This window comes from Cervus elaphus, chromosome 14 (genome assembly GCF_910594005.1).
Source record: "Cervus elaphus chromosome 14, mCerEla1.1, whole genome shotgun sequence".
NCBI lineage: Eukaryota > Metazoa > Chordata > Mammalia > Artiodactyla > Cervidae > Cervus > Cervus elaphus.
The window spans coordinates 6,805,981-6,832,111 of record NC_057828.1 but is presented as its reverse complement, the minus strand read 5'-3'; the positions used below and the strand labels follow the sequence as shown (position 1 = coordinate 6,832,111).

General features: G+C 52.8%; 1 protein-coding gene across 1 annotated transcript; it reads left to right on the top strand.

Moving 5' to 3' along the window:
- Positions 1-7,292: 7,292 nt before the first annotated feature.
- NUAK2 (NUAK family kinase 2) lies at positions 7,293-25,038 on the top strand. Its single transcript, XM_043924000.1, has 7 exons — positions 7,293-7,677; positions 16,760-16,880; positions 19,289-19,440; positions 19,769-19,834; positions 21,699-21,818; positions 22,215-22,347; positions 23,169-25,038. The coding sequence occupies exons 1-7, from the start codon at positions 7,426-7,428 to the stop codon at positions 24,230-24,232; spliced, it is 1,908 nt and encodes a 635-aa protein (XP_043779935.1). The 5' UTR covers positions 7,293-7,425; the 3' UTR covers positions 24,233-25,038.
- Positions 25,039-26,131: the final 1,093 nt, after the last annotated feature.

The following is a 26,131-nucleotide window of genomic DNA, read 5'->3' as shown; positions in this document are numbered from 1 at the left end:
TTTCTCTGTGTCTCAGTTTCTTCATCTGTGCAATGGGGATAATCATATGTTAGAATCTCCTTCATAGAACTGTGATCAGGAGTGAATGTGTTCACACGGTGACTAGTGCACAGTAAGTGTTCGCTGTACAAAGGAGAATAATTCTTTTTTTATATAATTTTATTTATTTTTGGTCATGCCAGGTCCTCGTTGCTGCACGGGCTTTTCTCTAGTTGCAGCAAGGGGGGGACTGCTCTTCGTTGCGGTCCGAGGCATTCTCGCTGCGGTGGCTTCTCTTGTGCCGAGCACCCTCCTAGGGCACACAGGCTTCAGTGGTGGTAGTGGGCTTAGCAGTTGCAGTTCCCAGGCTCCGGGGCACAGGCTCAGTAGTTGTGACGCGTGGCCTTAGTTGCTTCGAGGCATGTGGGATCTTCCCGGATCAGGGATGGAATTTGTGTCTCCTGCATTGGCAGACAGTTTCTTTACTACTGAGCCACCAGGGAAACCCAAAAGAGAATAATTCTTATCCAGAGAGGTGCCAAGAGATAGGCTATTAGTGGCAGAGTGGAGCTTGGAGCGCAGGGTGTCAGACTCCTGAGCCAAAACATTGCATCAGGGGTAGCAGAAGGAATGGGGCTCCTGAGTGTCCTGTAGGGAGGCAATCAGTTGCCAAATGGGAGAAAAAAAAAAAAAAGGTGTGACTGAGATTTGTAATATGTTGCTAAATACCATGGGACAAGTTACAGCAGTGTTGAAATGGAACTCGGTTTTTTTTTATCCAAATATGTTGCTATAGATGAAGAGACTGCCCTCCAGAGAGAAAGTCCTCAGCCATGACCACACATGGGTAGTGGTAAAAAAAGGAGCTGGAATTCAGGACTCCTCCAGTATCCTTGCCTGGAAAATCTCATGGACACAGGAGCCTGGTGAGCTGCAGTCCATGGGGTCACAAAGAGTCAGGCACGACTGACTAACACTTTTTTTTTTTTTTGCCCATGCCTCACAGCTTGCAAGGTTCCCCAACCAGGGATTGAACCTGGGCCTTGGCAGTGAAAGTGTAGAGTCCTAACCACTGGACTGCCAGGGAATTCCCTGGAAGCCGGTGTGGAGTCTGCGCCAAGGCCACAGGTGCAAGACCTTTCACCAAGGCCACAGACACGGAGCCCAGAACCAAGATCACCTCCAAAGCTGACTGAGCACCTTCATAACCGTTGCCAAAAGGGCCTCTGATCATCACCCGCCAGCTTCCTGACCCCAAACTCGGCAAAAGTGCCCACACCAGTACTCACCCTCTAGCACCCTAACCAATGACCTATGCCAACTTTCCAGCTGGAATTATCTTTGTCTTGAGGCTATAAAAATTGACTACTAACCCACCAAGTGTCAGCTCTCTCTTGAGCCAGCTTGCTGTTCTAACTTGTGTCCTGTCGACTTCCCTGGGCTGTTAGGAGGTCAGCTCACTGTGCTCACAGCCCTCGCATTATCTCTGCTCTTTGTTCTTAATAAACCCACTCCTTTCTGCAATACCCGCGTTCGGACTGCCATGACACCCAGGACTTCTGTTCATCTATGTGTATTTTCCCTGCTGCTGCAGGTGGGGGCCAGTGCAGGTTGTCTGACTTGCAGAGAAGAGCTAGCTTCTCCTTGATCACATCCTTCCTAGGCCTGGCCTGTGAATAACATTAAATTTCCCATTTTAATGGGTAGCTTGGGGACTGTTTTCAGAGTTGGAGGCACAAAATTTCCCAAACTCCTGCTAAGGCTTACTAAAATTTAGATTATAAGTATCTCATCAGTTCCATCTTGTATTTCCAGAGCCCGTTTGGATACCACAAGACAGCGTGATTCTTAGGGACTTGAGCTGTGATGTCAGACTGGCGGGGTTTGCCTCCCAGCTCTGTTACTTCTAGCTAGGGCTGGGTGGTCTTGGACATGATGCTATATTGAAGATGCTTAGAACCAGGACTGCCTCAATAAAAGTTATATAGAAAGTAAAGTGAAAGTGAAAGTCACTCAGTTTTGCAAAGTCACTTTGCAACATCATGGCCTATACAATCCATGGAATTCTCCTGGCCAGAACACAGGAGTGGGTAGCCTTTCCCTTCTCCAGGGGATCCTCCCAACCCAGGGATCGAATCTAGGTCTCCTACATTTATCAGCTGAGCCACAAGGGAAGCATAATATTATACCTATTATTGTAGTTGTTCAGTACATATTTGTTGAACAAAGGAATGCATGAATGAGTGAACGACTGGCTCATTAAATGAATAAATTGCCTAAGCAGACATATACATGTGGTCACAGCTTTCAGTTCAGTTGCTCGGTCATTTCCGACTCTTTGCGACCCCAGAGACTGCAGCATGACAGACTTCCCTGTCCACCACCAACTCCTGGAGCTTGCTCAAACTCAGGTCCATCACGTCAGTGATGCCATCCAACCATCTCATCCTCTGTCGTCCCCTTCTCCTCCTACTCTCCCAGCACCAGGGTCTTTTCCAAGGAGTCAGTTCTTCGCATCAGGTAGCCAAAGTACTGGAGTTTAAGCTTCAACACCAGTCCTTCCAATGAATATTCAGGATTGGTTGGATCTCCTTGCAGTCCAAGGGACTCTCAAGAGTCTTCTCCAACACCACACAGTTCAAAAGCATCAATTCTTCTGCGCCCAGCTTTTTTATAGTCCAACTCTCACATCTATACATAACTCCTGGAAAAGCCATAGCCTTGACTAGATGGATCTTTGTCAGCAAAGTAATGTCTCTCCCTTTTAATATGCTGTCTAGGTTAATCATAACTTTTCTTCCAAGGAGCAAGCATCATTTAATTTTATGGCTGCAGTCACCATCTGCAGTGATTTTGGAGCCCCCCAAAATAAAGTCTCTCACCATTTCCATTGTTTCTCCATCTACTTGCCATGAAGTGACGGGACCGGATGCCATGACCTTAGTTTTCTGAATGTTGAGGTTTAAACCAATTTTTTCACTCTTCTCTTGTACTTTCATCAAGAGGCTCTTTAGTTCTTCGCTTTCTGCCATAAGGGTGATGTCATCTGCATATCTGAGGTTATTGATATTTCTCCCGGCAATCTTGATTCCTGCTTATGCTTCATCCAGCCCAGCGTTTCTCATCATGTACTCTGCATATAAGTTAAATAAGCAGGGTGACAATATACAGCCTTGACATACTCCTTTTCCTATTTGGAACCAGTGTGTTGTTCCACGTCCTATTCTAACTGTTGCTTCCTGACTTGCATACAGATTTCTCAGGAGGCAGGTCAGGTGGTCTGGTATTCCCATCTCTTGAAGAATTTTCCACAGTTTGTTGTGATCCACACAGTCGAAGTCTTTGGCGTAGTCAATACAACAGAAGTAGACATTTTTCAAGAACTCCCTTGCTTTGTCTACGATGGTCACAGCTTTGGGCATTCCATAAAACATGCTAGACTTAGTTTTGTCAGCAGAGAGCAGCATTGAGTCAAACATTTCAAATTTGTCAGCGACTTGAACAATTCAGTCACAGTCCTCTTTTTGGAGCCCACCTCCCAGTCTTGGAAGGCTGCTTCTAATGAGCAGGAGCAGTTCCACTAGCCCCTGAAAAAGAAAGGGCCATACTGTCCACCACCCGAGAGTGACGGTTACAGAGGGCTGTAACTCAGAGCTCTGAGGAAGGGAAGTATAATGATTGTGGTCTCAGGCAAAGCAGTGGTAAGCTGAGCCCTCCAGCCTGCAGCAGCCCTTTTGCCAGAGAAAAGGAAAGAGGGTCCAGGCACCTATACTCAGATAAACCCCAAGGCAGGAGATGCTCCAGGGCCTGGGAGCCCCCCTAAAGCTCAGCAGACCCAGAGAGCGCCCAGCTGGCCCTCGTTTACTTCTCTCCCCTACTACTCTCTCGGTACCTCCCCTCACTCTCACCCGGTTACCCCATCCCTGAACGTCTTTCATCACATTTTACTCTTGCTTTGGTCCAACTGGCCTCCTGTGAAGCCCTCCCTCGAACCCCTGAGCCAGAATAAGACCCATCCTTTTAACTATACATGGCATTTTGTGCCTGTCTGTTAAAAACAACACATACATAGTTTAAATTTATTAGTTTGTTTTCATCTGTCCAAGAGAATGACAGAATTAACACTATAGATACAGGGATGTGAAATCTGTGATATGAGATGAGGCATAGGACAATTGGTTGCAAGAAGCTGCTTATTTTTTGGTTAACACATAAAAGTTTTTCCTTCATACTTTCTTCAAGCATTTAAGTGCTCCTCTTGTGCCCCAAATTTGTGCTACTGGCCAAACCACCTATCTAGTTTTCTTCTTATTTTTTATTTTACCTTTCAAAATTTTTATTGGAGTATAGTTGATTTACAATGTTGTGTTATACGCTGGTCTTGAGAGCCTTCCCACTGTTTGCTTTGGATTAGATGGTAACTTGCTTACTTATCTTATATCCCTTGCCAAACTGTAAACTTCCTGAGACCAAGGAGCTAACTGTCAATATCCCTCAAGAGTCACCTGAGATGTATTTCTTTTCCAGGAGAACTGGTTTCCCACCACTCCCCACCTCACCCCCAAAGCAGGCCTTGGTGTCCCTCTCCGGCCCTCCCATGGGCACCCTGCGCTTCACCCATTACGGCGGTCCTTACTCTGAGCCGTCTTAACATCCGCTTCCGCTGGTCTGGACCCACCCAGACACAGGCACAGATTGTGAAGTGTGTCAGAGCTGGGACGGATGCTTGTTTTTAATTGTCTTCCCAGCGAAGCATCTAGCAGGCTCAGTAAACCATTAATCCCAGAGCCCCTCATACCATGATCACCAAGGGTAAGCTCCTGCGTGCCCACCTTCAACCGGACGGCACAGCTCAGCCCAGACTCCTAGGCACATCCGCGCACATGACCCAGGAATTCCCCCACGCCTGGCGGCAGCCAGCAACCAAACTCCCTGACGTAACCCGATCCTTGGTCAGGCATTCTCGCTCTGTGGCAGACCAGGTCTCCCTTCCGGGAGTCCGAGCACTGAGTTTCAGCAGTTAGGATCATTTCCGAGTCTCATGCTGTTCCGGCTCTATGTCTGTCTGCCCCCAGCCTGTCTGCTGCAGACAGACAGCACTACATCTATTCATGACCAAAGCCCAGCCCACACCAGGTCTGAAACTGAGGACGTCTCCTTTCTCTGAAGACTTGGGCTGTCTCCGCTTGCCCCCTAAAAGGAGATTCACATTCTGATCAAAGGAAGCTGAAGTAGGGGTGGGGAAGGTCCCAGAGGTACAAGGGATCCCCCCACCTCATCCCCCAGCCCTGCAATAGTCAGTTTAGGTGGGAACAGAGGGAAATCCCTCAAGTCTTTGAATTCCACTGCATATGCATTCTTTTAGTTCACAAAAGTTTACTGAGTGCACTTTTGTGCCTAGCAATGGGCTATGTATTAGGGATACCTGGAGTCTAGATTAGGTCTAGATTAGTCTAGACTTCATAAGGGTCTAGATCAAGCTTGAAAGGAAATTTTAGATTCATCTGTACAATTCTTTCACCTTACTTATGAGAAAATATTGATTCATCTGGCTAACTGTCTCACATCTTTCAGGTCTCAGCCTAAAAGGCTCTGTCTGCAGGAAGCTGCCCCAGACCAGCCTCTTCCAGAGAGGGCTAGAGGCGCCCTCCAGAAATATACCCCAAGGGCATTCTGTTCTCCCCCATCATGGATACATCTGCCTCTGTCTGGGATTTGCTTGTTTACTTTTCACTAGATTGAGAACTCTCTGAGGGCAGAAGCCACCTGTCACCTTCGGATCCATAGGTAGTACCTAGTAGGCACCAGTATTTGCAGAATGACTAAATGATGGGGTCAAAGGCCACAGACGCAGCAGGTATCAGTCAGAACTAGAACTCAGGGGTCCTAACACTCAGCCCTGTGGCTGCTCTTATATTACCCATGCTTCCTCTTGAGAGCCCTTATCTATCTAAATGGCCCCAGCTAGCTAGATCCCAGGAATGGATGTTAATCTCATTGCGGAAAGGAAACAGCAGGTCAGGGGAACTTTCACCTGGACCTCATTCTATTTTCAGATAATTCAGAGCCAAAGGGGAGGCTGCAGAGAGGAGAATGCCAAACTGGCTACCACCTCCTGTGGCCCTCCAGATTTGGGGTTGGTTTCCTGAATAAGTGGATCCTCTGCAGCTACAAAGGAAGCCAAGGGCCCCATTCTCCAGCCCTAACTCACACTATAAAGGACAGTGGAAGTAGGAAAGTGGGCAGACTAAATACAAAATTCAGACACTGGGAGTCTAGTCCTTCTTGATCCTCAGCCTGCCCTGAATACACAGCTGGAGGCAGCATCCTCCCGGGGCTTCTGAATCCCAGCTCTGCCAGTTTCTCACCAGTTGTGTGGCCTTGGACAGAATAATACACCCTTCACAGGACTGATCTACTATCAAGACTCAAGGAGAGATGTTCCTTTCTCCCCATTACATCCCACATTTAGAGGAAAGAGTAGAGCCTATGGATAGTCTCTTTTCACTCTATATGACACTCACAATGGGGATTCTGGACTGAGGATTCTGCTTCAGACCTTAAAAACCAGACTCGAAAACCACAGAAAGGAAAACTTGAATGGGCAGCTATTTACAAGTTAAACAGTAGCAGTGTAATATATTTTTTAATGAATGGATGTTTCCCATTGGCTCTACCTCCTTCCCCTGCTTCATCAGTTCTACCACATCCTGAGGAACTCACTCAACCTTAGAAGCCTTATTAGGAACGTCCCAGAACTGCATGTCTGGGATACAGTTAAGGTTGATCCGACTGAAGGCGGAAGAACTCAGAACCCTGAAAGGGCTCTCCCCTAGCCTTCCAACTTGAGAGTTTGCCTCCATTCCAATCCATCCCTTTTTTCCTCCTTATGATCTCCAAGAAGTGGTCGAGTGACTTTATGGATTTTGACTTGGGAGAAGCAAATTACTCAGGATGGAGAAATCTTTGGGGAACTGTATCATTGTCGGTTTGCCTCTTGCCAACTCAGAACAGCACGGTGAAAGGACAACAGGTGGCTCGAGGCAGGACCAAGAGCCTCTGAGAGGCAGAGAGCTGTGCAGGGGCTCTCCAAGCTTCTGGGTGCCGGCGGCACCGACCGCAGCCCACTCCGCCCCAGCCGCCGCCCCGCGCGCCCCTTCCCCTGCAAGCCCCACCGGAGCCCGGTGGGCGGGGCTTCACTGTCACTCTCCTCGCCGCGCGGGAGGAGCCAATGCCAGCGGCCCTGGTCACGCGCTCCGGGCGGCCCGACCAATGGGCGCCGGGGGGCGTGGCCCGCCCTCGGGCTCCGGGAGTTCATAACCGCTTGCAGGTCCGCGCCGGCTCGCGAGCGCAGGTGCAACCGTGGGTTCCCGGGCGAGAGCTATACAGGTGTCCGGGTCCCCGGGTTTGCTGCGCCGCCGATCCCCCTCCGCCCGCGCCAGCCGTATGCCCATGGAGTCCTTGCCTTTCCCCCGGCGCCTCGGCCCTGCGCCCTCGGCCACTGCCGCGCTGGCCGCCGAGCTGGTCCGGCCCCTGGCCGACGGGCTTCTCAAGTCGCCCAAGCCCCTGATGAAGAAGCAGGCGGTGAAACGGCACCACCACAAGCACAACCTGCGACACCGCTACGAGTTCCTGGAGACTCTGGGCAAGGGGACTTACGGGAAGGTGAAGAAGGCGCGGGAGAGCTCCGGGCGCCTGGTGAGTGCTGCGCCCTCAGCGGCGCCGCCCGGCGGGCTCCGGGCTCGGCCACGCCGGTGGGGGGCGGAGGGTGGGCCGGGGGCCAGAGCCCTGCTTGGTGGGGTTGCCCGCCTTCAGTCTTCGTGTGTGTGTGTGTGTGCGCGCGCGCTGATGGTGTTCTCTGTACATTTGTCTGTCCATGAGTGTAGGGACAATGGTCGTGGACCTGAGAACCCCAACAACTGGTCAGCAAGTGATGGTTTCCAAAGTGAGGCAGGGTGAGGAGGCTCCCTAGAGATGAGACTTTAGTGGGATTTTGTTTGTAACAGACTATCCAGTGGAGTAGCATGGGAAGAGGAAGTAAAACGCACTTGATCTTAGTAGGGGAGTAGTGCCTATGTGTAGCCGAGTAAATAAAGAAATGAGGCGACCAGTTTCTCAGTTCAGTTTTGGTAGTTTGGCAGCCCAGGTGACTATGGAGATATCCCTACCTCCTGAGGGTCTTGGGTGGGTTTGACATTTAGGTCCTTGCCAGCTCTGACATTCAAAGTTTTATTATGATGTGTTTTTAATTCTGATAAATGTGAAACCAGGCTCTGGTGAAAGATACCTTTGGATTTGGGGCCTTTTCAGGGACGTGTCCTGTTCATTTGGGATGTAGGTGTGTATAGTAGTAGTAATCTGTGGGTTGTTGTTAGTTGCTCAGTCATGTCCAACTCTTTTGTGACACTATTGACTGTATAGCCCACCAGGCTCCCATGTCCATGGGACTGTCCAGGCAAGAATACTAGAATGGTTTGCCATTTCACTCTCCAGGGAATTTTCCCGACCCAGGGATCAAACCCGCATGTCCTGCATTGCAGATGAATTCTTTACTACCAAGTCACCGGGGGAGTCCTTTAATGTGTAGGACCTTATGCAGTTTATTTTCTCTGTACCCTCAGTTTCTCCTTTTGCAAAAATGAAGAAAATATGGGCTCCCTCAGAGTTTCTATGATGATTGAATGAGATACAAATAAGAATTTAAATTGTTTTCTGACAATAAAAATAAATAAGTAAATTGTTTTCTGACAATAGAACCCGCAATGAGAACTGATATTTATATTTGGAAAGACCAGCCCTAAAAGGATGGCAAGTTTGCAGAAGTTAACAGTGGTTCCCTAACTTGAGTTCAATGTACATTGGAATCACCTGGGTGCTTATTGAAACCGCTTCTCTGGTTCCGCACGGGGAGGGTTTCATTCTGAAGATCTGGGATGGGGCCAAATACTCTGAATTTTTTTTGGCCACACTGTGCAGTATGTGGGATCGGGGATCAAACCCGTGCCCCTACAGTGGAAGCACCAAGTCTTAACCACTGAACTTCCAGAAAGGTCGAAAGTGAAAGTGTTAGTGGCTCAGTCATGTCTGACTCTTTGTGACCCCATGGACTTTAGCCTGCCAAGCTCCTCCATCCGTGGGATTTTCCAGGCAAGAATACTGGAGTAGGTTGCTATTTCCTTCTCCAGGGGATATTCCCAACCCAGGGATCGAATCCAGGCCTCCCGCATTGCAGACAGACTCTTTAGCATCTGAGCCACCAGTGAAGTCCCTAAATAATCTGTATTTTAAGAGGCCTTTTAAAAGCAGGTGGTTTAGGGATTGTTTTGCCAAATCCAGTTGGGTGCTGGTTATGAGATGTACATGTATGCTTGGCCTTGGTTTGCCTATTGGCTCTGGCAGCAAGTCACCTCCCCAGATTGTTTGCTTTTGCAGCCAGTAGCTAGTTTGAAATTCAGGAAGTCATTTCATTGGTGAAGGAGAGTGGATGCTGGGGAAAGGGAGTGGATTATGGCCCCATCAATAGAACCGAGTATGTTTTTCCTGCTAACGCCTGGCACAGTCCCCAGGTGCCCACTGCCAGGTTACAGCTATTGGGCAATCATGTACTTCCTGACTTTCCTTTTCTTTCTCTTTTTATAAAGTGTGACGGCCCAATAAGCCTCCAGGCTTGAGACTGCTGGACCCAGGCTTTGTTAGGGGCTCAGCTGAAAAATAGCTTCTTGTGGTTTGTGGCTCATACCTCTTGTTGGCCGGCAGACTGGATGGTTGGGGGGGGGGGGGGGGCGCCAGAAACTGAGACTGAAATTCAGAAATCCCATTAAGCTCTTGACCTGGGTCACTGCGTGTGTATGGGGTGTGTGTGTGTGTAAGAGATAAAGGGAGAGATCATTGATTCTGGAATGAGATAAACCAGCTTTCAGTTTGCAAACCTCAGTGGCTGTAGGCAGAGATCCCAGCTCTTATTACATCAGAACAGAGAATTCAGAAGGTGCTCCCTGGCTTCGAGTCTCTTGTTGTCTCCAGGGAGCCAAGATGAGTAGGAATGGGACCTGCTCCCTGATCCATAGATCACCCTGTACTTCTGCTGGGAGTTTGCTCAGGGCCTCCGTCCTCCTGGGAGAGCAGTTCTGCACACTGCTAAACTCTGATTTCTCTAAATTCTGGAGAGGAATCCTCTTCTCCACTGCACCCCACTCCTGTCTCTTCACTGTCCTCCCTGAAGAGAGACCGACCTGGTGCCCCAGGAAAGGAGTTGTGGGGGCAGCCCACAACCTCCCCCAAAATGAACCAAGGTCTTTGGGGAAGAGGGTCAGAAGAAAGCCTGCTGGGTGACTTCCGCCCCATTCCCAATTCCCAGCCTGTCTGATGGGATTCTCAGGGGCCTGATGGGATTGTCTGGGGGGAGGGGCAGGTGGGCAGGACTAAGGGCTACTCCAGGAGGACATTAAAGGAAAAATAAATATTTGCTCTGGATCTTCTAGCTCTGAGTACATTCCTAGTATCCACATGATATTTCCTCCTGTGACTCTCCTAGCTCTCCTGACCTACGCCCTCCCGCAGGAAGAAAAGCACCTGCTGGGTGCCTGGAATGGTGGAGGCCACCGCAGCTGTTAGGGTGGTCTGCATAGAGTTCTTATCTGCGCAAGCAGAGCAGAGGGGAGTCCAAGAGGAGAGTGATCTGGGCCAGGGGAGCTTCTGTCTCATTTATATATTGGATTGTTGTGTGGGAATTCAAAATGTTTGAACATGACCGAGATGGTCTGATTCCTTCATTGACAGATGGGGAAACTGAAGCCCAGGGAGGGCAGGTGACATGTCCTGGGCCTGGTTAGTGGCACGCCTGCAACATCGGCTCCTGACTTGACCACCCAGTGCGAGATGAGCAGGACTGAGTCTTGGACTGGGAGCTGGCTCTGGGTTGAGCCCGGGCTTGCCTCAGTTTGCTCTGTCATTCCAGCAGCGAGCTCCAGCTGCCCTTCCCAGAGCTCCAGGCACACACAGTATGGGAGGAGTCTTTGGGAACAACCCCCACCCCCGCGTCCTCACTGCCTGCGCCCAGGGATCCTGAGTGGGTGAACCACCCTACATTCGAGGCTTTTTCTTTGTCAGGAAAACTGCTCAGCTCAGCATCAGGGTGCAAGCATTCAAAATCCCAGCTCTGCTGCTTCCGAGCTGTGGGACCTCTCTGTATCTCAGTTTCCTCATCTGTAAAGTGGGGATTATAATAATTCCTGCCTCATGGGGTTCTCCTAGGATTAAATAAGGTAATATGCATGTCAGCACAGTAGCCGACACACACAGTAGTGTTACCCTAGCAAGGCCGGCTTTGTCACGGTCCTCCTCTCCCTCTCCTAGGGAAGGGGGAGTCCCTCCATCCTGGGTCTGTCCTGCCCTGAGGCAGAGAATGGCTTGTGCTCGACTTTCTTAAGCCCTTTGGTCTCTGCCTTGTTCAGAGTCCCAGTCTCTCCTTTAGCCCCTGATCCAGAGAAGGGCTCCCACCTGGCCAGCTGCCAGCGGCCTCTTCTGTGCGATGCTGCCCTCCCAGCTCCTGCTGCACCTGCCTGCTCAGGGCTGGGGGAGAGACTTTGGCTGCAGGTGACTCCTGTTCCTGGGCTTTGGCCAAGCTGTGCAGGAGGGCTGGGCAGGGAAGCGCCTTGCCTAGCAGAACGGGCCGGAGGGTGGCAAAGGAGGGGTGGGCACAGCATGGAATGTAGGGGAGGTGGCGCCCTTCCCCTCAGAACCCACTCCTGGTCCCTGCCTGGTTCTCTGGAAGGCTTGGTGGGATGGTGAGCCACCCCCAGGCCTATCCCCACTCTGCCAGCCCAGCCCAGCTTCTCCTCTGTAATCTAAATGGGTCATCCTCCAGCTCCTCACCCTGCCTCTCAGAGGCAGCTGCTCCGTGAAAGGCCAAAAAGGAGTCAAGGATCATGGCTCCAACTCTGGGTGATAGCTATGACCAGAGATGCCCAGCTTGTACCCTCTCTCTTGTCATCTGCAGCCAGTACCTGTAGGTCATCTTTTTCTAAGATCTTTCTGCCATCCTCTCCGGGAATGCATATTATTCTTGATCTGAGTTCCTGTGGGGATTAGAAGGAGAGAAGGCAGTGTTTAACCAATTGACCTCAGCACCCGTCTGTCCAACATGTTTGTTTGTCTGTCTGTAAGTTGGTTGATGGTGGCTGGTGGTACTGCACAGCCCGGCCCAAGGCAGGGTGTAGGGCATTCCCTTCTCCAGGGGTTGAAGGCAGGCCAGAGCATCTGTAAGGACCTTTTGTCTTCTGAGATGGTAGCTTCTTCACGCAGCAACCCTCCATCTTGGATCCTGACAGCCTGGCCTTCTTGAGGAACCTGGGAAGAGTCACCTTTCTGGACTTCAGTGTTTGCATTTGCAAAATGGGATGGGGAATTAGCCATGCTGCCTTTCAGGCAGGCAGGGCCACAGAATCAAGAAAATCACTGGGCTGGTATCAATAGGAATTTTGCTCAGGCAGGTTAACACGGTTATGGCATGGGGCCTCTGAATAAGCCCATTATAACAATCCTTGGCCAGCACCTTCCTGGCATGGTAGCAGGTGACCCATTTCTAAAGAAGCTCAACAGAAAATGCTGAAGTTTAGAAGCAAGCTTAGAGATCCTAGTGTGCAAATTCATGAATAGTTCCTTTCCTTTCTTTCTGGTGTGTTCTTAAACCTTTCTCTCTGCTTGGAATGCCCTTGTTGCCCCCCTCCAAAAGCCTATGTGCCTTGGCTTGGTAAACCCCACTCTTCCTTCAAGATCTAAAACGAAGTTTTCTCCCAGGGGTGACTCGCCTTGCTCCTCCAGGCAAAGCTCTCCAGTGCTCTTGGAGCCCCTGGGCAGGCAGGGATCTCAATCACACTTGACTGGATCAAGGCCTGGTGCAGGGACTGTCTGGTTTTTGTCTGAATCCAATACCTACCATAGTGCCAGACATGTAGTAGGCGTTCAGCAAATGTTTGGAGAATAAATGCCCTTTTATTTTTCAGATGAGGACATTAAAACTAGCCAGACCAGTTAACTAGATCATTTAAGTGACTTGTCTTGAGTTGCATAGCTCCAAAGGGGCAAATAAAGATTAGATACCTGGGCTCTTGGCACCCCTCCACTGATCTAATGTTCACATTTATATTGTCATTATTGTGTTTCAGTTTCCTGGCCCTTCTGAGTAGGGTGGCCATGTAATATAACATCTCAGCCTGAATACTTCAGAGAGTAAAAAGGGCACTATTAATTACATAGGATGAACCAGGATTGTCCATACGCAGGTGGCTTTCCTGTCTCTGGGTGATCCATTCAGCAACTATCTTTCTCTTCCTTTACTCTGGTCACTATATTTTAATTCTAGAGAGTGGTTGCTCAACTATCTTGCATATAAGAACAAAGGTCCCTCGAAATGAGTTCTAGTAAACAAGGTTGACTCCACCCATGCCTCACCAAAAGGGCAGAAAATCTTTTTTGGGCACTGGTCCCATCGGTCCCAGGGATCAGCCCAGCAACTTAACCAATAAATATTTATTTGTGATTTGTGTTCAGCAGTAAACAGTTGAGTGTTTTCTGTATGCTGAGCTCCTTCTAAGCCTGAGCTGTTGGTATATCTCATATACTTTGACAGGCTCTCCAGCAGTTAGAGGCCTGTCTGGTGGGGCTAGGGTGGGTGGGGGAAGTGCCCCAAGCCCACCCGGGCAGTGACACATTGCCTTTCTTGTCTGTCACTTGCTTGAGGAATGACCTAACCTGTTTCCTTCCTGGGAAGTGCCAGCCAAACTGTGGTCTCCTAAGACCTAGTATAGATAATGGCGGGAGGGACCTTTACCTTGCCCCCTGAGACCAGAGCATGAGCCGGCAGGGGGATGGAACTGTCCATGGAGGATTAACAATTCTGGTTTTAATCGTAGGCTTCCAGAATGGATTTCAGGATTCAACTTGTACACCCTCTACCCATGCAGTGACTCCTCCTAGCACCCCTCAGGGCCCTCTAGTTTTTGAGACCTCTCTTCTGTTCTGCCTGTCTTCTTTAGAGCTCTGACCCTGCCTACAGTGATTTGCTCATTGTATATGTTTGTGTATATGTTTGTACAGTTGTACATCTGAGATATGCCTAGGTCTTGAATATGTATCTTAAATTCTCAAGTATTTGTTTCATTATATAAGTATGTGATTTATATGTGATTTTCCTTTTACATAAATAGATTCAATTTATGGCCCTTTTTCTGAAGAGCTCACGGTATTACCTGATTTTTAAAACAAAGAATTTAAAGAGAAAAGAACTAGTCCATAATATCTCCCCTTCAGGGGGAGAAAAAGGGTATAGGAGAGGTGATGAGGAACCAAGCTGCAGGTTGAAGCCCCGTAGTTGGAGGAGGATTTAAGCCCCTTCCCCCATCCCCAGCCCCTGTCCAGTTCTAAGCCGGGGATTTTTCTGCTCCGCTGGCTCCTTGGGGTCGTTTGGAGCAGGAGGGGTGGAGGGCGTGAGGAGAAGCTGAGGCGCAGCCGCCCGGCAGCTGCAGCGGGGCCCCTGCGAGGGCGTGGGCAGAAGGCGCCATGGCGACCGCCCCTCGCGCCGCCATTGTCCGCGCCCGCCCGGCCGCCCCTCTCGCGGGCCGCGGCCCCGCTCCCCGGCCGCCCCTCTCTCGGGGACGCCGTCCCTGGCCCGTTGCTGGGGTGACCGGCCATTGTGAGCGCGTCTCTGCGGATTACGGCGGTTCCGCATTCCTGGCTGAGGGGACACAGCCCCGCGGGCGCGTCGGAAGCAGGAAGCCTTTGTCTGCCCGGAGCCCTGGGAAAGGGGGTGGGCGGCCGGCCCGCGGGCTCCTTTTGAACCTGGAGGGGCGGCAAACTCTCCCGGGGAAGGACCTAGGGGCCGTTTTCCGCAGGTTTCTTACAGCCCGCCAGGCTCCGGGGAAGGGGGAGGCTCGTGTTTGCCCTTCGTGCCCTGGGACAGGAGCTGTCAGGGCCCGCGTCCGTGACACCTCACCCTCCCCGGCCCTGGCGCCCGCGTGGCCGACTCCCGCGGCCCGTGGCATGTATACGGCCGTTTCCCAGAAGCAGAGGAGAGCATGGCATACATCCTCCCTTAGTGCAGCCCGTTGCTCTCGGAGCTCCGAGGCCGCGGGAGGACAGCAGAGCCTGGAGGGCCGGTTCGCCGACTGCCCGCGCTCCACACACGCTGTTCCTCTGTCACCCTGCTCCGCGTGGCGGGACAGAGGCCCGGACCCCTCTGTGTCTAAGAGCTGTGCTGAAGCGGCTTCTTGGCAGTTCTTTCTCCATTTCCTCTGCCTCACTCCACCCTTCCTGAACCCACCACACGTACCAGGCAGAGTTTAATCCTTATATGGAATGTTCACCTTTACAGACAAGATAGGAAAGCTCAGAGGACTCTGTTTAACTCTTTGGTGGTTTGTTGCTGGGGGAGAGACCTTACTATTCACCTGGACTGAAAAGGCTAGTACTATTTTCATAACTTTTTTGGGTGATCTTTTTGTAAGCGGGGACTTCCCTGGTGGTGCAGACGGTAAAGCGTCTGCCTACAATGTGGGAGACCTGGGTTCAGTCCCTGGGTTGGGAAGATCCCCTGGAGAAGGAAATGGCAACTCACTCCAGTTCTCCTGCCTGGAAAATCCCCTGGACGGAGGAACCTGGTGGGCTACAGTCCATGGGGTCGCAAAAAGTCAGACACAACTGAGCGACTTCACTTTTGTATGTGAGGTAAGACATATATGAAATTTACCATTGTCATCATTTTAAGTGTACAATTCAGTACATTCACGGTGCTGTACATCATTATCACTATGCACTTCCAAAACCTTTTCGTCATCTCAAATGGAAGCTCGGTATCCACTAGGCAATAACTGCCCGTCGCCCCCGCACCCCCACCCCTGGTAACCAGCCTCCTCCTCTCTCTAGTGCGTTTGTCTGTCCTAGTGACTCAGATGAGTACAGTCATGCAGCATTGGTCCCTGTGTGTCTGGCTTCTTTGAGCATGCTTTCCGGGTCCGTCCGTGTTGGGCACATATTTATTGGTACTTCATTCTCCCATTGTGTGAACATACCATATCTTGTCTGATCAGTCATCCGTTAACAGACCTCTGGGTTGTTTCCCACCTTTTAGCTGGAGACTGTTTGTAGCAAATTAGAGGACTGTGGTGGAAGAAGTATCAGACGTGGGTCAACAGTGCAAGCCAGTCTGCCAGTGAGTGCCTGTGTGACGCTGAACAGGAAGGAAACAGCCTCTCTAGGAACGCACTTCCTCACCTGGAAATGCGGATGGGGGTGCTTCCGGCGCCTGCCTCTCAGGCTGCTTGAGAGGGCCAGCTCAGTGACAGCTGCAACAAATGGCTATTCAGTGCCTGCTGTGTGCCAGGCGTTGTGCTCACCACCCAGTGGGGAGCAAAAGAGGCCCAGTCCTTTCCTCGTGGTGGAGCAAGATAAATTTGCTTTGAATCATGAAGTATCAGCCTTACAAGTACACGTTGTTACCTACCGTCTTCACCTATCCGTACTCCAAGTGAGGTGATTGACTTATCCTCATTCCTGCTACATAAACTGCATCCAACCCAGGCAAGAATCTTCGCCAGAGAAGATTCTCTCTAGCCTCTCTGATGCCTGCCCCAGTGAAGTGTGGAGAGGCTTCGCTGGCTGCAATCTATGGCCTTTGTAGCAGCTGGAGGCAGATCACCAGGGTCAGGGCTCCCCCAGAGTGTCCTCAGGGATGCCTTTGCCTGCCAGGACTTTCTCCTCACCCTCCTGCATCCTCTGTTCCCAGGTGGCCATCAAGTCAATCCGGAAAGACAAAATCAAAGATGAGCAAGATCTGATGCACATTCGGCGAGAGATTGAGATCATGTCATCACTCAACCACCCCCACATCATTGCCATCCACGAAGGTACAGAGGCAGAGCATTTGAAGCTGAGAGTGTGTGTGCGTGCACATGCGCAGTCAGAACAGATGACACACAGGAGTAAAAAAAGGCACGGGCTTTAGGCTTGGGCAAGAGCTGGATCTGAAGCCTGCTATATGACTTGGGCAACTAATTTAATATAGTCTCTGGGTCTCAGTTCCTCTTTTGTAAAATGAGATAATCTCACCTGCGTCACAAGGTTGTTGCAAAGATCAAATTTTATGTCACCAAGTATTCAGCTCAAGAGAGGAACTCCACAGATTGTAGGCATGTTTGTTCTTAGGTTTTCTGTACTTAAACACTGCCTCCCCAAACCCAGTGAGAACCTTGGCACTGTGGGGGCAGCTGAAACACACGGAGGACCTGCACCTGTCTCAGGCGTGTGGGTGTGATTTTTCTTTGTGCGTCTCAAGAGCCAGGCCTCCTATCCTCTGAATCACTCCCGCCGTGAGGCTGGTTCCTACCCGTCCTCGTATCTCTCAGCCTCTTCTTGCACTGACATCAGTGCTGGTTCTCCTCTCCAGCTGCCCTGCTCCCCGTGACCCAGACAACAAAGTGAGCGAGAGATGGTGACGCGGGAAAGACAGGGAGCAGCCTCCCACACACGCCTGTCTGCTGGCAGCCTTTACATAATATCACTTAGGAAGCGAGGAATGGCAGGAGCAGCAGGAGGGAGGAGGGAAGCCTGTGGCTTTGCCCTCAGCCTGAATATTCCTGGTGGGAGGAAGAGAGGTCTCCTCTCTCAAGTTCTGTTTAGAAGAAGACTTAAGAGCAGAACACTGCCATGGTCCCCTGGCCTGAACCTGTCCCATGAGGAAGCCAAGCAAGTGGCTGAGAAGGCTAATTGTATCTCCCCCCAGGGGAGAGTGGGCAGATGATAGAGTATTGGTTAAGCCAGGCTAAGCTTGGTGGTTGGTGTGTGTGTGTGTGTGTGTGAAATCTTCCCCCAACCCGTATCTCCAGCTAGGTCTGGGAACTGTTCTTTGAAGCTTAGGATGTAACTGTTCTGTATTGCACCTTCAGAGTCAGGGGATGTTGGGGTATCATAGTTACTATGTAACTGGCAGAGCTCTCCCAGATCCATCCCCATCCACAGACTTCAAGAGATCTGGACTAAGGAGAAAGCTCCAGTCCTGGGAACTGACCTCTAACAGAGCTGCTCTCCAGAATGTGCCCTGGCTGGCTTCTGACCCCCAGTTCCGTGGCACAGAGTTTACACACACCCTGCAGGGTTGTAGAGACCCATGGGTTGGAGTCTCCAGGCAGGCCCCAGCAGTCTGGGCCACGGTGCTCTCCTGGGGAAAAGCACAGTCTTCCTGGCCAGATACCCAGCTGCCTGGGAGCTCGGACTGTCCCTGGCAGTAGCCTCCTCTCTCAGCTCCTTCTCCCAGCCTAGACAGGAATCGCTCTGGGGTTGGCTGAGCAAGCCAGACTCATAGGACCCGCTTGACACAGAGATGTGGTGTCATGGACATGCATGTTTTGACACACACCCAGCTGAAGGGCCAGTTTGATGAACCAGCCGTTCCCTGCTTTTCCAGGAGGACAGACAAGGCCTGTGGTGGCAAGTGGGCCCCTCCCATATGTGGAGATGAGCCAGCTAGAATAGGCTGACCGCCAGGAGCCCAGCCAGTCAATTAATTATCAAATATTTATTGATTGTTTCTGTGTACAAGGCCCGGGCCTGAGTACTCTGGACGGGAAATCAAAGAAGTTAAGAGTGATGAGTGTCTCAGCTCTCCGTGGGTTACAAACCACTTTCATATGCTTTTATCCCTCTTCTGATCTTCTGGGTATTATTTTTCAAGTTTATACATGAGGATGCTAATAATAACTATAACAATAGGGACCATATATTGAATGCTGGCTTGTTTGTCAGGCTCCACACCAGCTCACTCAGCCAGCCCAAGAGCTGTCACTTGTTTTTATCTATTTCTCGCCCCAGCCCTATGAAATTGCTGTCATTATCCCTCTTCAAATGAGGAAACTGAGGCGCACTGATTTAATAACTTGCCATGGTCACCCAGCTTGTAAGTGATGGGGCCAGGATTCGAATCCCAAACCTGTGTCTTTACTGATCTATCTGGAAGAGATTTGCCCAAGCAAAAAAGTACTGAATTCTGAACTAGGGAGCTTGACTTTTCATTCTTATCCAGTGATGTCTCGGAATTCATAGGGTAGTTGTAAGAATGCTCAGAAGCCTGAACTTCCAAGGAGAGGGAGGTGAGCCAGTCCTTTTGGCCTGAACTCATTGCTCCTGGAAGGTGCTGGGAGCATCCGCGGGCAGCCTCCCCGCCCCCTTACAGACGTCTGGTTTGGGGCCGGGAGGGTGTGGCCCCTGGCGGGAGCGAGCCCTCCAAAAGGCCTGACTCTGCTGCCCCCCTCTGCCCCAGTGTTTGAGAACAGCAGCAGGATCGTGATCGTCATGGAGTACGCCAGCCGAGGCGACCTGTATGACCACATCAGCGAGCGGCAGCGCCTCAGCGAGCGCGAGGCCAGGCACTTCTTCCGGCAGATCGTCTCCGCCGTGCAGTATTGCCATCAGGTGCGCGCGCCCGCTGGCGCCGAGGGGGCGGTCCCCGGGCCCGGCGGCTGGCTTCCCCAGAGAGGCCCCGCGACACCGGGATCACACAGGGAGGAGGCCAAGGCGAGGGGTAATTCTTCACTCAGCGGAGGGAGTGTTGGCGTCTCTGGCTTCAGGTCTCTTGGCCGGGGTTGGAAGGACCTGTGGTTTGTTGTGCCTGTACCGGTAAAGATGGGCTCCCTGCCTATCTGAGCTTACCCCCCTTTGACGCTTCCTCACTGTCCAGGATAGGTCCTCAAGTCCGTCTCTCCTGATGGCCTTCCCCTGACCCCTGCCCTCCCTCTTTCAGAACGGGGTTGTCCACCGGGATCTCAAGCTGGAGAATATCCTTTTGGATGCCAACGGAAATATCAAGGTGAGCCTCACTTCTTGTTTAAAACTGCTCCCCTTCCCCTCGCCAGACCTTCTGCACTGGCTCCAGCTAAGCATCTTTACGTCTCTAGGGGGTTGCAGAAGGAGTTGAGTACTGGTAAGGACCTCAGCCGTCCTCCATTTCAACACTTCCCTCTGTGGGTTGAAAACTGAGGCCTCACGATAAGGAGTGTCTTGCACAAGGTCCCATGGCTAGCAAGGTCAGCTGGAACCAAAGTCTTCTAACTCCCTCAACGTCACAAGGCTGAAGGAGTCTAGATCGAGGGTTGGTTTCGCTCACAGCCTTAGGATTGGCAGGGAGAGGCCATGGCCTGCATTTGCCCCACCTGCACATATGCACAGATGCATGCACACATACACACGCATGCATGCGCACTTTAATCTGCTACAATTAAACAGCCCTTTGGCACCTTTCACCACAGCAAGCACTCCAGCGGCAGCTTCCTGCTTCCTTCTGCTGCTGAATTCCCATAGTTAAGTAGTTAAATTTAGGTCTGAGAAGTTCGTGTTGAGGTGGTAAGCTCGGATCTCAGGGCTGGAAGAGGCAGGGAGCAAGAGCTTGCCCTGCAGACACCTGGGAGGGCTCTGACTCTGCACTTGGACCCTCCTCAGAATGTTCCCGAATTCAGGCCACAGCCTCTTCCCCAGTGGCCCCTGACCTGTGCCCTGAGGTGCCCTGAGTTCATTCTCCTTTCCAATTCCTGGAGTAGGTGGGGCTCGCTTTGATGCTGACCAGGGAGGGGGATGCCAGAGCCAATAAATACACATAATCCAGGCAGGCCTGAACTTTCCCATCTGTACCAGTCATCTGCCTCGTTATGGGCGTCAATAGGTAACTGCTTGATAAGAGGCCAATAAAACCCATAAATGAAGGAGCCAGAGTTCATAAACAGCCCCTGTCTACCCTGGGCACACATGACCCTCTGCTGGGGAGGAGGGCTGGGAGCAAAAGGGCATAGGTCTCAGCCTCTGTCTGAGGAGAGTTGGGGGAAGGGTCTCTCTGAGGAGCGAGAAGATGGGCTTGGGGGCCCTCAAACCCCCAGTATCAGAGGGCTCAGGAGGTCCTGTAGGACGATCCCTTCTCCTGGGCCATGACGATGGCCCTAATCTTTGCTCTGCCTTCACTGTGGCTTCTCAGGTCTCCTGGGCTGACCCCAGTCCCCCCACCACTTTCCCGCCTGGATGTGGGCCTAGATGAGCCCTTTGCTGGGAAGGGCACCCCAAGCCCATGGGGTGACTGTGTTCTGAGGTCCTCGGCGCTGATGTGAGACACTGTCTCTCCCCCTCCAACCAAGAGCCTGCCTTCAGTCACTAAGTGGCCGTTAGTCCCGTCAACGGGTCATAGCTGTGCTGGGAGCTGCAGGAGGGGTGGGGGCAGGTGGTCCACAAGGGCAGCTTATCGACATGGCTGCATGAGGAGACAGAACTGACAAGCTGGGGCTTCTGTGAGCCACTGGAAGCTGTAACGGCTCAATGGGAAGAGGAGATCGCAGGGCCGTAGAAGGCTTCCTGGGGGAGGTGGGCCTTCTGGGTGTGTAGGACGTGTGTAGGCAGAGTGAGCATCTGTGGAGTAGAGTGCAGTATGAGCAAAGGGCCAGGGGAACAGTGAGGACCCGGGGCTCCCCTCACCTCTGCCCAGGCACGCCTCACTGACTCAGCCTCTGAGGGGCTCTTTCTTCCAGGGCCTGAGCTGTGTTGGTGGTGCCCAGTATGGGGCAGGGGTCATGGGCACCCTTTGCTCCTGCCAGGGCCTGTGTCTCCTCGTGCTCTGGAGAGGGGCAGACCAGGAGCTACAGAACAGTCCAGGCCTTGGCGTGACCCTGTCCGTGTTTGACCCAATCCTACAGATCGCCGACTTTGGCCTCTCCAACCTCTACCACCAAGGCAAGTTCCTGCAGACATTCTGCGGGAGCCCGCTCTACGCCTCGCCCGAGATCGTCAATGGAAAGCCCTACACGGGACCAGAGGTGAGTGCCTGGCCGCCTCCTAATCTCTCGGCTTAGATCTTGAGAGAGGGATGAGCTGGTTTTCTAATGATTCCCTTTCTCAGATTGCAAGCCTCACTTCCCCGCCAAAGCAGTGCCTAGCCAGTTCTGTAGCTGGGAGTAGCAAAACTGGCATGAGAGCTGAAGGCCCCTGACCCCTGACAGCCTGGCTCTGTGCCCCACACCTTCTGCATTCCCATTACCTCTCCTGGCCCCCGGCCAGCCTCCCCAAGCTGAGGCAGATGACAACACCTCTCTCCGTGAATCTCAGTCCCTTCTACAGGATGGCCCTCTCTGCCCCTGGGTCCTCGGATGCACTGGGCTCTGGGTTCGCCCTGCGGCATGAGGACCTCATGGCTGACCTGGTCTCTCCCTCAGGTGGACAGCTGGTCCCTGGGTGTTCTCCTCTACATCCTGGTGCATGGCTCCATGCCCTTTGATGGGCAGGACCACAAGACGCTGGTGAAACAGATCAGCAATGGGGCTTACCGGCAGCCTCCTAAGCCCTCTGGTGAGTGAGGGATGTGGGCATTCTCACCCACACCCTGGGTGTTCTCTGCTAATTCCTGATGCAGGAATTAAACAGTGACAGGAAAGTGAAGCTTCCCTGGTGGCTCAGACTGTAAAGAAGTTGCCTGCAAAGCTGGAGACTGGGGTTCAATCCCTGGATCTGAAAGATCCCCTGGAGAAGGGAATGGCAACCCACTCCAGTACTCTTGCCTGGAGAACTCCATGGACTGAGGGAATTGTCTGCAATTGCAGCCTGGTGGGCTACAGTCCATGGGGTTGCAGAGTTAAACGTGACTGAGCTATTTTCACTTTCACTTTCCAAGTGAAGACGGCAACCCACTCAAGATGAAGGTGCCTTCCACCCCACCTCCTGCTCTTATCTCTCTGCCTCCTGTGTCTGTCTCCTTGCAGGATGGAGGGGCTGGATCTTCCTTTATGGGCATGCTTATTTGGGAGGTGCTTCCTAAAGCCTAGTTTAGATCCTCTTTGCCACAGTTGTCTCATTTCCTACTACATTTGTCCTTAGAAATCTTTTTGTCCTTTCATGTACGATGTATGAGGTGAGAAGGGTGTGAGGACCTTGGTATATTCTTGAGCGGCAAGCCCCACCCCCCAGAGGCCTGCATTTCATTGGAACAAAGGAGCACACATGTAATAAACATGGCTATGGTCCTGAGGCCCTGGAGGCTGGGGAGCCTGCCTGGGGGCACAGCTGACCTGGGAGGGAGCCCCATCTTAGCATCCGTGGGGTGAGCCGGGAGGGACACTGTGGGTGCCGTGCTCGTGACTATGGAGCTGGAGCCTCTGTCTCTCTCCTTCTAGATGCCTGTGGCCTGATCCGGTGGCTGTTGATGGTAAACCCTACCCGCCGGGCCAGCCTGGAGGATGTGGCCAGCCACTGGTGGGTCAACTGGGGCTATGCCACCCGTGTTGGGGAGCAGGGGGCCCCACACGAGGGCGGGCACCCCGGCAGCGACCCCGGCCGGGCCTCCGTGGCTCAGTGGCTGCGACGCTCCTCCCGCCCCCTCCTGGAGAACGGCGCCAAGGTCTGCGGCTTCTTGAAGCAGCAGGCGCCGGGTGGCAGGGGCCTTGCCCCCGGCCTGGAGCGCCAGCACTCACTCAAGAAGTCCCGCAAGGAAAACGCCATGGCCCAGACCCTCCAGGGGGCCCCGGCCGCCGACGCCTCCCCTCGCCCTGGGAAGGGTGGCCTCAAGCTGCCGAAAGGCATTCTCAAGAAGAAGACGTCGAATCCCACAGAGGGGGCGAGAGAGGACCCTGAGCCCGGCCCCAACCCCGCCAACCCAGGCCAGGCTGGCCCGCTGCTCCCAAAGAAGGGCATCCTCAAGAAGGCACGCCAGCGGGAGTCCGGTTACTACTCGTCCCCTGAGCCCAGCGAGTCTGGGGAGCTCTTGGATGCCGGGGACGTGTTTGTGAGTGGGGATACGGTGGAGCCCAAGCCCCCGCCAGCCTCAGGGCGGCTGCCGCACCGCAAGGGCATCCTCAAACACAACGGCAAGTTCTCGCACGCGGCCCTGGAGCACACAGCCCCTGCCACCTTCGGCTCTTTGGATGAACTGACCTCCCCACACCCTCCAGCCCGGGCCAGCCGCCCCTCAGGGGCCGTGAGTGAGGATAGCATCCTGTCCTCTGAGTCCTTTGACCAGCTGGACTTGCCCGAACGGCTCCCTGAGCCCCCACTGCGGGGCTGTGTGTCTGTGGACGACCTCATGGGGCTGGAGGCACCCCCCTCGGAGGGCCCTGGAAGCCGAGGCCTGAGGCGCTGGAGGCAGGACCCCCTGGGGACTAGCTGCTTTTCCCTGCTGGACTGCCCGGAGGGGACAGAGGGCTGCCAGCAGGGACTGAGGGTCTGCTCGGAGCTCAGCTGAAGCGGGGCGGGGTGGGCATTGCCCGTGCGGGCAGGCTCTGAGATGCAGCTGGATGCACCCTGAGGGGGAGACTGCCTTCTTCCCTGCCTCCCAGGACCCGCATCCCAGCCCAGAAGGCTGAGGTGGTTCAGTTGAGCCCTGGGAAGGGCTGGATGTGGGCAGTGGGCAAGTGAAGTGCGTTGAGGGTTCAACGTCTTCAGCCCCGTGGAACCAAAAAGGTAGCTCTAGAGGGGATATGAGTAGAGAAGCAGCGAGGAAGGCCTGTGGCCGAGTCCAGGTTGCCTGTTAATTTCCAGGTTGCCTTGCCCATTGCCCCCTCTGAGGGGGTTGACGCCTTCTTCTTGAGAATGCCTTTGGCAGCTTGAGGCCGCCCATACCAGGACGAGGGGCGGCGTCCCCCTGGAGGGTCTGGGCCGTGTAGTTCTTACTCCTGGACTTCTTAAGCAGATGCTGGCGCCACAGCCACTGAGCCGTGGAGGCCCGGCCAGGGTCGCTGCTGGGTGCCCGCCCTCCTGCGGGGACAGGGTCGCCTGTGCTCTCCCCATAGTAGGGCCACGGAAGCTGGATAGGGCGCTCTATCAGTGCCTAGCTCCTGTAAAGAGTAAGTTTGTGTGTGATGCCGTCCTGCCAAGGTGGGGCTGGAAGCTCTTCATTCACATACACATTCCCTTATTCACCAGCTGTTGCAGGAAGGGGGGCCCCTTCCAGGGCCCGGAACTGGGCTCTTGTCTAACACTCGGAAATGAATTGTCCGAGGAGACACATGTGCTGACAAAGCAAGAGACTTTATTGGGAAAGGCACCCGGGTGGAGAGCAGGAGGGTAAGAGAACCCAGGAGGACTGCTCTGCCAGTGGCTCGCAGTCTCGGGGTTTATGGTGATGGGATTAGTTTCCGGGTTGTCTTAAGCCAATCATTCTGACTCAGAGTCCTTCCTGGTGGTGCACGCCTTGTTCAGCCAAGATGGATGCCAGAGAGAAGGATTCTGGGAGGTGGTCGGACATGTGGTGTCTCCTTTTGACCTTTCCCGAACTTTTCCAGTTGGTGGAGGCTTATTAGTTCTGCGTTCCTTAGCAGGATCTCTTGTCATAAAACAACTCAAGCAAATGGTTGCTATGGTGCCTGGCCAGGGTGGGCGGTTCCAGTCGATGTGCTTCCCCTAACAGAACCACTCAAACTGGAATGTGCCCCCCCCCCCCAGTTTTCCCTGGGGTGGCTTGGGAATGGTCTCCTAGAGTGTGCCCTTCCTTACTTACCTGAGCAGTAAGAGAACACAACCTCTGTTTCCTCAAAGGATCTCTCCCCCTTCCCATCCTCCAAACCTGGAAAGTGAAAGTGAAAATAGCTCAGTCACGTCTGACTCTTTGCAGCCCCATGGACTGTAGCCCACCAGGCTGCAATTGCAGACAATTCCCTCAGTCCATGGAGTTCTCCAGGCAAGAATACTGGAGTGGGTTGCCATTCCCTTCTCCAGGGGATCTTTCAGACCCAGGGATCGAACCCCAGTCTCCAGCTTTGCAGGCAAATTCTTTACAGTCTGAGCCACCGGGGAAGCTTCACTTTCCTGTCACTGTTTAATTCCTGCATCAGGAATTAGCAGAGGACACCGAGGGTGTGGGTGAGAATGCCCACATCCCTCACTCACCAGAGGGTTTAGGAGGCTGCTGGTACGCCCTGTTGCTGATCTGTTTTATCAGCGTCTTGTGGTCCTGCCCATCAAAGGGCATGGAGCCATGCACCAGGATGTAGAGGAGAACACCCAGGGACCAGCTGTCCACCTGAGGGAGAGACCAGGTCAGCCAGGAGGTCCTCATGCCGCAGGGCGAACGGAGTCGCTGCTGTGAATCTAAAAGACTTGAAAAGGCTCAGGCTGCTAATGGACTTCATCTCAAGGGGCTCAG

Coding starts and splice junctions, on each gene's coding strand:
- NUAK2 (XM_043924000.1), top strand. CDS start 7,426: ATGCCCATGGAGTCCTTGCCTTTCCCCCGGCGCCTCGGCCCTGCGCCC. Junction 19,835..21,698: donor ATGCCAACGGAAATATCAAG/GTGAGCCTCACT, acceptor CCAATCCTACAG/ATCGCCGACTTTGGCCTCTC. Junction 21,819..22,214: donor AGCCCTACACGGGACCAGAG/GTGAGTGCCTGG, acceptor TCTCTCCCTCAG/GTGGACAGCTGGTCCCTGGG.